The sequence below is a fragment of the Daucus carota genome, chromosome 6 (assembly GCF_001625215.2).
Source record: "Daucus carota subsp. sativus chromosome 6, DH1 v3.0, whole genome shotgun sequence".
NCBI classification, from domain to species: Eukaryota; Viridiplantae; Streptophyta; class Magnoliopsida; order Apiales; family Apiaceae; genus Daucus; species Daucus carota.
This window is the reverse complement of record NC_030386.2, coordinates 27,677,753-27,689,465: the sequence shown is the minus strand read 5'-3', so window position 1 is coordinate 27,689,465 and position 11,713 is coordinate 27,677,753. Positions and strand designations below refer to the sequence as shown.

The following is an 11,713-nucleotide window of genomic DNA, read 5'->3' as shown; positions in this document are numbered from 1 at the left end:
GATTTTTAAAAAAAAGATTATGTGATATTGTGATGAGAATAAGACAAAATTATTGATTAAAATACCTTCCTTTCAAGTATCAATGGTGATTAGTTCTGTTATATATGAATAATAAAAATATATATTAAAAGAATAGGTAGTCAATTTCAACAAGAATATTATTAAATTGAAATTTCAAGTGCAGGAAATATGAATATATTAAATATAATATAAATAGTTATCGAAAACTAAACATTAAATTTAGAATTAAATAATTTAATATAATATATAAATAATAATTTTGATAAAGTTATGCTGATTATAAATTAATGATTTAAATTTGAATTTTGGATCACCGCCACCACTGGTTCAAGGGTCAGAGCATCAGCAAAATGTCCTACAGGTTCAGCAAATTTTACATAATGTCTTATATGTCCAATTTAGCCGACGATTATAGCCAACGCCGTTGGAGATGCTCTAATATAGCATAAATGTTGACAGTGCGGAGGGAGAATGTATAATACCCCCACCACTTTAAACTGTAATCTTTTTAGAGCAACTCCAATGCACCCATTCCTTACCTATATTTGATCTATATGGACAAGATTTGAGGGTTGAGAACAAAAAGAGCTCTTCCAACGCAACTCCCTATCCCCTATTAATTTTAGGTGAGAGAAAGTTCAACCCTTTATTTGAGGGATGAAAAAGCGGCGTTGGCTATAATCGTTGGCTAAATTGGACATGTAAGACATTATGTAAAATTTGCTGAACCTCTAAAACATTTTGTTTTAATGATACTGGCTATATTTGTTGGCTATAATTTAAAAATAGTATGTTATCAATATTTTAAAGACTTAATTACCGAAAAAACTATTAAACTTTTATGATTTTTTCATTTTAACCATAACACTAATTTTGTTGCAGAAAAATGCAACTAACTAATAGAAAACATATTTGAGAGAACCCAATTTTAACCATGGTTTGGATGTCCTACTCAACATTACTAAAATAATATTTTTTTTATAACTTTAGTTTAACTATTTACATAATTCATTATATACATACCAAACAAGCAGTTTTTACTTGAATTATTAGGGTTCGTCATAATATAATTTTAAATTATTGTCGACTAAATAATTAATTTAGTTTAGTTTAGTTTTTTGATTGGTAAGAATTTACACGTATTTTAAAAATTATATATATATATATGTATATATATTAATATTGTTGAAGAATTATATTTATTATCGAAAATCATAGCATTTGAATTGTTTGTTTTTTTTATGAATACTAATTCAATAAAGTTTTATTGTCCAAACAATTACTCCCTCCGTCACAAAAAGAGTGAGCTGGTCTGACTTTCGCGGAGATTAATAAAAAAGTTGTAAGTTTAGTTGAAAAGTGGGTAAAGTGGTGGGACCTATTAATATTTAATAATCAATTTGAGATAGTGTAGGAAAGTAGTGGGTGTAATAGTGTTTATTTAATAAAAAGAGAGTATAAAATATAGAGGTAGTGGGTGTAATAGTGAAAAGTAGTGTTTAAAATAGTAAGTATGATAGGTTCATTTTTTTTGAGACGTCCCAAAAAGGAATAAGGGTCACATAAAATGGGACTGAGGGAGTACTAACAAAATGCATAAAAAAATATATAATATTTATTAAAAATCATGTAAAAATCTCAAAATACCATATATATTATATGTGCTTGTGTAGTTTGAACCCGAACAAAACACATTTATCATATCCATGTTGTAAGTAATATGTCGACAAAATTAGTAACACTGATTCATAGAGCGATCAAGAGTTTGAATAAATTTATAAATTCGATACAATTATTTAAATCACATGAAAAATTATCGATACACAGGTATCTAGTAGGCTGATTGTGTTTCCAAAAAATATTGCTAACATTGTCCTATACCTTCGGACATAAATTATGTTTCGCTCTATATTTGTGTAAAATATGAATTAGGATTTTGACCTTTTAATTGGATAGTAATAAATTAATAAAATTCGTATACTAATTAATTTAATAATTAATAACTTGACAATATATGTGATATCACATTTTTAACTTAACCGTGGTTATGGATTAGTGAGAGTGAGTTTTTTGAATATAATTTTTTAAAGTTACTTGCATTATTTTGCAATAAATATACTATTATGGTTAAATTGAAAAAAACATGATAGTTGTATAGTTTTTTTGGTAATTAAGTCTATTTTAAATTGTTAAAAAAGAATATATCAGTTCAATATGGTAATAAATGACGTACAATCTTCCTACACATTTTCTTACAGACCTGTAGAGATTCGACAAATTTAGCAAGATACTCTCACAGACTCACAGGAGTTCCACAAGAATTTTATTTAAAACCAAATTTCAAGACACGACTAAACTCAAAAAACTAATTTATCAAAATTCATTCAGTAGAAGCCTATTCTAGGCTAGCTTAGCTTATCACTCAATACATGTAGATGAGAAGTTTGAAAATTTTAATTTTGTTAATAATTTATTTTTATTTTTAAAATTCTGTTCATAATATTTTTGTTATATCAGTAATTTTAAAATTCAATAAGTTATATATATTAAAAAAAATCCAAACACATAAATTAAAAATTATTTCTCACATATAAGTAATTTATTACTTATAAAAAATAAACACTAACCAAACTAGCCCAATGAACTTGAGTGCTGTTTATGCTTTCACAGCTCAAACTGGAGTTGCAGGATCAGTTGTCACTTTATATGCCAAACAAACTTATTCCAACCAAACATGTTAAAGATCAAAAATACAAAAGATGCCCGTGTATATAGTATCTTAAATCACGAAAAAGAAAAAAGATAAGTGGAAAGAGTTCGCCATAACAGTTATTCATGAGGTCACAACCTTCGAAAGCACAACATACTTATGTAAAGATAAGGGTGAAGCTGCTAGAATCGCCCTGCTAATGCTGATAGTCGGGAGACTCGTGCACTAAGTACGTCACTGCTCAACTTCTTATACCTTAAAGCTAAAACCTGCAACAGTTTACTTTGAAACCAAAATCCAAGACATTACTAAACTTAGAAATCTTACTTATTCGGAGAGAAGCTGACTGAACAATTAGTATAAGCCTAATCCAAGCTATCTTAGCTTATTATCACACTCCACACACATATCTTAGAGTAATCAGAATGATAATACAAGCAAGCTAAAGGTAAAGCTAGCTGATATGAAGTAAGACAGAGTTTGAGGAAGCATCGATGCTGCACTTTTCTTATTATCTCCATGAACAGCATTATTACCACCACCAGAGCCGCTCTTGCCCTGAGACTTTTTGGAGTTCACAATCATATTCTTCACTTGATCATCTACTCGCGCTTTACCACCATCTTCTTGTGGATCTATCTCCGCAACTGCCATAGCTGCTGCACAAAAAATGAATCCAAAAATTATAACAAAATTAATACTCCCTGTCAGAATCTCTATTGTGGTATAACTAGCGAATACATGTGAGCATGCGCATCTAAAAATAAGTACGTGCTCTTAAAATAGATGGATGTCAGATAATCAGATAATATATCTGAAGTTAAAATTAAACGATTTGGCCTTACCATGATCACCAAGATTTCTCTCCACCTTGTTTTCAACAGAGACCGTTAATGTAACGAAAAGCTGAAGACTGATGAAGATGATGAATAAACATCTGACAACACTAATCTTCTTCATTTCTCTACCTTAAGTCTTAAGACACAAGTAGAGACTTAAGGTTCTTGTTCAGCTCTCATGTTGTTTATAATCTGGTTCACCAAATGAGTATAGTATCAGACTATGAGCCAAAGATGCTGCACTAGTGGCCACTGGCCACACCACATGTATGCTACAAGCTGCTGTTTCTACACATGGTGCTGCCATTTCAAAGCCCCAAAATGAACCAAAAAAGCAGATCGGAATCGAAACCAACTTTTATAATGGAAAAGGCACCTGGATTCGTTATTTTCTCTTGGCAGAAAAATGAAAATACTCTACTCCAGCATATTATGTGAAGATATACCATCATATATAGGTTTGATTAATAGACTAATAGGTATAATTATAGGCTTATAGCACACTTTTGAGTTCAATTATAGGTATATGCTAGTTTTAGTTTTTAATATCTACTTTCATTCATATTGTTTGGCATTTCTGATGACATGGATTATTTGGGTTTTTATTCCAGACTCTGAATAAAAATTTCGCTACTTCAGATCATTTAACCTTAATTGTCTGATTTATTTATTTTTAAATATAGTTAAATAATAAATTTCATAGTAATTATCTATTAATTGATAACTTCTACAATTTGCATGGATTTTTGGGTGAACTGTTTTTTTTTTTTTTTATGTCAGATCGAACTCAGCCAAATTTAGTGAAAACTTTGTTCCAATTCGGAATTAAAATTTATTCTTTTATTAAAAAAAAGGATGGTGGAGGCTAGAAATGACACGAGGCACAAAGAATCAGTGTACTATTTAAAGTTGTAGTCAGCTGAGAAAGGAAAGGAGATCAGATTCTAAAATTGCATGCTAAATCTACAGCGGAAGCGGGTCGATATTGATGGTGGAGAACGACTCAACTTTCGCCCGCAGAGAAAGATAAGAAAAAGATGCTTTAAAGTGTACTGAAAAATGTTCATTTATAAATAGAACTATTTTTCCAACTAGTTCCCGTCATAAATTAAATAATCTGTTTTACATTTCTCTTTGGTCCCTATTTTTTACTTGCAAAATCCGAACTTTTTGATTTTAACTCATTTCAATGCTTTTGGCAAGGGTAATCATGTACTGTATATTTTTTAAAAAATAATTGTGTTATATGTTGAAATGTTTGCAAAATGAAGCGGGCCAACAAGATGGGAGGAAATAACTTTTGCGAAGACCAAATCCAAATACATTTTGCAAATCATTTCAAATAGTACTGCTGCTACAGATATCTCTCACCAATTCCAGGTCATCGGTAGCATCAGCCATCAAGCATTGAATTGCTTTGTTACAGTTTCAAGTGCCAATTGAAAAACAGGCTTCAAACTTGAACATCAAGAAGCAGAAATCTCTGAGCCTCTGTCATCTTGAACAGCTCAAGTACCAGTCATCAACTATAAAACAATATTATCTAACATTCCGACGCATTTATACAAAAAAACCTTTTGGTTCTACATGCATATCCTTGAGGGTAAAATGGGACTTTGCAGGACCATCTACAAGAGCTAGACTAGTAACGAGATATACTAGAGATGGTAGAAATGTAGTCCTATCGACTAAAGTAAAGTGAGTTATTTAATAAGAGCAGATATGCTATGTGAATTTGTTCTGTACTCAAAAGTTCAATAAGCAGTTATAGAGCTTTCAAGAGATTTAACCTGCATGGGACAACCACCGGCTAATAGTAATATTACTACAAGTCTACAAGTCCTCTGAAATCATGTTCATACTCTCAAACTTCAAAAGAAGCATGCCACAGCATGGTTCAGCAACACTTTTTAAGAAAGACACAGAGAAGACATTATTACCTCATGATAAGTTGGTAAAATGAAGGCAGTATCTGCATCCCTCAACATCTGTGGGCAAATTTTCCATAAGGCTAACCCTTCAATTTGTGTCATGACAGGTCCCACTACAAGGCCTTTCAATGCACTCAGCATGTGAAATCTGGAAAGAAAGCGTTCTCATACAATAATGTGTTTGTGAATATTCGAACCAGAAAAGTTAAATAAACTTGCATCCTGGTCCATATATGATGCTGGTGATAGAGAATTAAATACTAAAAGGATGGCTGAAATGGAGATCGTAATACACAAGTTTAATTAATTTAGCTACGTTGGGTATATAACTAACCAGGCGCACCTCTTTAGAATTTCAGATACCAGTATATAATACCTCACTTCTTCATTCTAATGATTAGAAACTAAATTAAATGGACCCTAATCCAAATGATCCAAACTAAATATTCTAAATAGACTAATGTTTAAGAGAGTGATCCAATACTCGCAGGGGTATGGCCATACACCTGATTCAACTTAACTAATTTTCAGTTAGAAAAAAACAGAGAGACAAAATATAAGCACTAGATTCATCACTCTTTAGTAATAGTTCATGCCAAATTCTTTTCCTCCTGTCAGATCAGTGCAGCAGAAGGGAAAGAACATGACTCCTCTGCAAATGAAGTTCGGCCAAATCAACATGTAAGTATCTCTGAGATGTGTAAATATCAACAATGAGCATACCTACACTACAGGGAAGTGTGCGACCTGTGCTCTTAAACTCAGAAAATTGATCCATTGTATGCATGCAAGAAAAAATGTATGTGTAAAAGGATTAGCTTCATACATTATACAGCAACAGTTGGACAACAACTCGGCCTAAAACAAAGATAGCTCACATAACAATAATTGTCAAAAGAATATTACAAAATAAAATACTGATTGGTGTGTGTATAATATCTAATGTCCCAGGATGCAAAAGTTACAAATTCTTACTCTAAAAGGAAAATGACTACTTTTAGAAAGTTCTCATGTATGTTGCAGATGACCCAAGAAAGGAAGCATGAAGAATTATCACATCTGTGTCCAAGACTGCCTTAAATGCCATGACTGCACTTATCTGAGGCATTATACATACTGGAGAATATACATAGATCTCCCATACATAAATAAATGAATTACAATAACTATCATCCATAGTATGAATAAATGAATCACAATAACTATCATATCCTAGAAACCAATAGTAAATCAGTAATTACCTGCTCTGTCTGGTTGTGATGTGTATACTTTAGTAATTTGTAAAATACACTGTGCATGTTGGCCTTGGCTAAATGACTCGCCAAAACATTGCTAGACACCAGCAGGAATGGTGAATGCAATTGGGTACTGATGTCTTGTATTTGAAGGAACTGGCACCCTCATTGCATGCTTAAATTCAGAATCACTTCTTGAGCTTGCAGTATCTGCACTCTCTTGGATATTCAATGTAGCTTCTTTAGCTAAACCAGTAACTTCTACACCATTCTCCTCATCTTCTGACCAATAAGAAACCGATTCTTCCTCCGACAGGAAGCTATCATCTTCCCAGAAAGAGAAACCGAGCTCATCATCAGCCTCAGACAACAACATCAACGAACTATCTGCATTCACATCTGAAACCTCCTCGTATTCCCCAGCCTCGTCAACATCAACCAGACCCTCCAAATACGGGTGATTCAATAACATCTCCGCTGTCCAACGATACATAGGCTTCCTCGCCAAACAACTCTTCAAAAAATTCTTAGCCTCAATCGATATCTCACTTGGAATTCTCGGCATTTCACGCCCTTCCGCAATCCTTTCAAGAAGCTCATCACCATCCAAATCCTGAATTCCATCCCACGCAGACTTCCCCGTCAACATCTCAATCAAAATACAACCAAGTGCCCAAATATCCGCAGGCGATTCCTGAACACCATCAGCAAGTGCTTCAGGCGATAAATACATAGGAGTCCCCCTAAAATAAGGATCCAACTTCCTCTTCTTATTACTACTACTCTGCATCCCCCTCTTCGCCAACCCTAAATCGCAAATTTTTGCCCTAAACTGACTACCACGATTACCAACAAGCAACACGTTATCAGGCTTTAAATCACAATGAACATAACCATTACTATGAATATGATATATACCTCTCACAATATCCCTCGTATACCGCTTCACATCGAATTCCGCCAATCCCCCATCACCAACAACATCAGCTAGGGTTCCCCCAGCACCATACTCCAACAACAAATTATAAACCATCCCACCATTCTCCCCAGTTGTAATCTCATCACCAAAACACCTAATTACATAATCACACCTCCCAATATTCGAAAGAACCTCCCTTTCCTTCTGAATAGACCCAGAAACAGAGACCTCAGCAGATTTAATAGCCATAACAGGTGGAAAACACCTGAATTTTGATTTGGGCTTCTTCAAAGTTGCTAAAAAAACAGACCCAAAACTTCCTTTACCTAGCAATGCACCTCTAAACCATGCCACTCCATCCCCATATCTATTCTTCTTCTGCTCAACTCTATCTTTACACCCATCATAATCTTCCTTAATAACCATCATAAATGACACCCAAAAGCAGCAAATTGCAAACGAATAATAGGGTTTATAAGGTATGTTTTCAAACGTTTGAAAACAGGAGGAGGAGTGCAGATAAAGAAACCCAAGATAACAAAATTAGGAAATAGGGTTTTCAAGAAAGAGGGTCACAAACAAAATAAAAATTGAGTTGCAAGAAATTGGGGTTTTTACGGGAAGTGGACAAGTCGTGCAGATTGTGATTAATAATGGAAATGAGTGTATGTCATGAATAGTAGCATGTTTGTTCGTAAAGCAGCCGCGTTTTGTATTTTTTTCGAGGCTTCTATTTTTAACAGAATAACTGTCTCTTGTCTAAATAGTTATTGTGGTATGTTAATGTTTATGCATGTTCGAACTCATACAACTTTTAGTATCTACTGCTGTTATTTTGTTTTGATTGGATTTCTTGATGATGGTACAAATCTTGGAGAGGAAGCACAAAGCAGATAAATCTGAGTTTGAGATCATTCTGAGATTGTGTTGTTAGGACAGAGAGATCAACTTGTCATGATGCTTGTATGATGATATAAATGAGAAATTTCATAAATTTGTTGACTAGTTGTGGTAATGATATTTTAATGAGTCTAATAGACCATTCGTTTATGATATTCAAAATTTAAATCACTTTTAATAATGATATTGTGTATTATCACATGAGCAGAATTGATTTACCGTGCAAGTTAGTATAAGCATCAACTGTGGCTTTATAACTGCAGCTAACAAAAAGGTAAGATGCATTAACAATCTATGTTCTCATATTTATGTATTTATGATATATTATTATCTATTCACAATAAAAAAAATTATTTAAAATTATTAATATAACAACTTTTTCTTTTCAACATAAAAAAATAAACATTCACCTTCGAGTAATAAAATATTTTATTTATGAATGATCATGAAAACACGTTATTTATATTTATAATTTATAATATATAGATTGGTAATACTGAAATCAAATCAATTATGATGCCAAATCTTAAACCAAAAAGGATGATAATTATTAAATTATTAATTGAAACATTTCTAAAAATATTAAATGAAGACTTGTAACAAAATTTGAAAGATTTAAGTTGCATCTTGCCCGCACTCCATACAAGCTATATAATATGAGTAAAATAATGAATTTTCGTTTTAGTACAGAGATATGAAAAAAGATACAGAATTCCATTAATCTTGTCCCATGGAGAGCTGGTGACACAGATGTTACTTGTTTAATACGGAAATCAGTATCAACCCACAAGGTAACAAGTCAATGCAACTTTAACCCGTCCGCCCTCCCTCTAACAAGTATGTATGCGATGCTATTGAAATGTAGCCTCCCAGTACTTGATGCACAACTTCCTTGAGCTTGAACAAACTCTTGGCGTGCAACAAGGGGATACAAGATGAATACCGTCCGCGAGAAATTGAGTCGCTTACTTGTCCACCGGATTCATCATTGGTGGGGAGCAGACCTAATCAATAATTTCACATTTTATCAGTTATTACCCCCTCTCTTCATTCGGAAGATGCTTAAAACAAGAAGATGTCTGACCACTAGCCTAGGTAAAAGGCTAACCTTTGGTACATTTTTCTGCTGTCAGAGTCGTCGGAACCCAACAACTGACAAAATTATAGATGCTGACGAACAAATTCTACAAATATCTCAGAATTATAGTTACAGTCCCAAATAACAAACTCTGGAGACAGCAAGTAGTATCAGATGAAGTGGAACTATCGCAAGAAAGTAACACCTGCTGTTGATAACTAATGAACTCTCATATCATTCAGTCTCGTTATTGTTCAAAATACCAAATACTACCAACATTAAAAGTGTAGAAATATCTCATAATAGATGTTAATGATTGTGAGTGATCACGCCAGAGTAGCACAAAGGAGCAACAACTTAGGCGACGACCATGCACTAATTCTACTACTATTGGTAAACCTTCAAATTCATGGACTCTTTCTATATTAGTACTAATTTGCATTTAATATCTGCACCTTATTATAACCGGTGATTACTAGAGACGACCTTATCACCGCCACATCATGCTAGTCTACCTAGGATTGGTGTTGCAAGTTTAATATATTTGTCGAAACCTATTAAAACTCACGAATCAGACAACATTATTAAAACATTTTTGATGAATCAAGGATTCAATTATAATTAATCACAACACGGTTGTTAGGAAATCATTCATGTCAACATAGGTAATACATCAACTCATAAGTTGCCATAGATATACAAGGCGGCCAGGGTATAGTGGTTCTTTAAGGCTAACAAGGCACAGAGACGTTACAAATAAAAAATATTTACAAGTTCACATGTAGATTTGTTTGCTAATTGGTCATTTCCAGAGGGAAATGGTTGAAGGTTAGGTGTGAGATTCAAAGTACATTTACAAGATCTGGTGTCAGTACATTACTCAAACATCAGCACCTTCCTTTTATTGGTAATTAAAGATTAGCAAGTCTTAATATCTATAAATAGACTATAGAAGGCTCTGTTTTTACTCCTCAACTGACTAAGAAAAAATGATGATTCCAGTAGTGAAGGCTTTCCTTCTCTTCTCTCTAATGGCATTCTTAGGAACTCATGCAAGAACTTTACCAGGTATGTCGGTAGCTGTATCGTAAACGATATGTTTATAATATGTCGTATCTCCTACATGAATCTCCTGAGAGATTGAACTCTCTGTTACAGCTTACCAGCATTATTCTTCACTGTATCTTCTCAAATACTTTGTTTAAATTTTTAGCATATATATTTGATTTATCTATTTTTAAAACTGTGGCTGTATTTATACTTCTGTAAGATGCACATAGATTGGTAAGCGTTAATGCTTCATAGGCTCGCGGCATTATTATTGTGTCGACGAGCAGAAAATTGAAAATTGGCTGAATGGAATTCTATGAAATGGACTCTTATAATGCAGAAGACCTATTCAAGAGAAGGCCATCAGAACATCCTTCTCCACAAGTTGATCCTCCACATCATAATGTTATAAGCATTTCTTTTGGTACTGGAAATTTACGCAACATGATCACAAGGCCATCACAAGCACCACCACCGCCACCTCTGCCAAACGTAGGGCCTCCACGTATTCATACAGGTGCTGAGGTGCATATCAAGAATGGAGCTCAATCTTTGACAACCATGAAAAGACACCACAATCACATCCTTCTCCACATGTTGCACCTGGACATGAACAGGGAAAACTTATGAGCATTCCATCTATTACTAGTGAAAGCCTACACGAAGAAATCATTAAGCGGAAACATTTATCATCACCTCCTCCTCATGTTGCACCTCCACATGTTCAGACAATTCCTACTGTGCCACAGAGAGTTCATGCTTATTCAGACAATGAAGCGGAGAAGTTTAAGTGGTTATCTCCTTTCCAAAGTATCATTTAGTCTGCAATTCGAAATTTTGATTATTTTTCAAGAATGCCCTCTATTTTTTGTATCATTACTGTTGTACTGGACAATATGAAGGTGCTAAATCCTGCGTGGTTAAATATAAGTTAATATGAGCGTTAATGCTTCGTGGTTAAAAGTTTGATCTATTTTTGTACTATCAAGTAAGTGTAATTTTTGGGTTTGTTCTCCTCGGAATCTTGAAT

General features: G+C 33.6%; 1 protein-coding gene and 1 long non-coding RNA gene across 5 annotated transcripts; one reads left to right on the top strand and one right to left on the bottom strand.

Annotated features, from left to right (window-relative positions):
- Positions 1-2,772: 2,772 nt before the first annotated feature.
- On the bottom strand, positions 2,773-8,352 carry LOC108224320 (mitogen-activated protein kinase kinase kinase 20). 4 transcript variants are annotated; one of them, XM_017398875.2, is made up of 3 exons: positions 5,511-8,350; positions 3,577-3,762; positions 2,773-3,390 (listed from the first exon to the last, which is right to left on the bottom strand). In XM_017398875.2, exon 1 carries the CDS (start codon positions 8,082-8,084, stop codon positions 6,834-6,836), a length of 1,251 nt encoding a protein of 416 aa, XP_017254364.1. In that variant the 5' UTR covers positions 8,085-8,350; the 3' UTR covers positions 2,773-3,390; positions 3,577-3,762; positions 5,511-6,833. The 4 variants fall into 4 exon arrangements, with proteins under 4 accessions (XP_017254364.1, XP_063935925.1, XP_063935927.1 ...); XM_064079855.1 differs by having other exon boundaries at positions 3,577-5,649; positions 6,743-8,350; XM_064079857.1 differs by having other exon boundaries at positions 3,577-8,352.
- Positions 8,353-10,302: 1,950 nt separating this feature from the next.
- Positions 10,303-11,698, top strand: LOC108227066 (uncharacterized). Its single transcript, XR_010284310.1, has 2 exons — positions 10,303-10,701; positions 11,024-11,698. It is a non-coding gene; the product is annotated as an uncharacterized LOC108227066 (long non-coding RNA).
- Positions 11,699-11,713: the final 15 nt, after the last annotated feature.

Bases quoted from the DNA above. Each gene is read 5' to 3' on its own strand.
- LOC108224320 (XM_064079857.1), bottom strand. From the start codon at position 8,084: ATGATGGTTATTAAGGAAGATTATGATGGGTGTAAAGATAGAGTTGAG.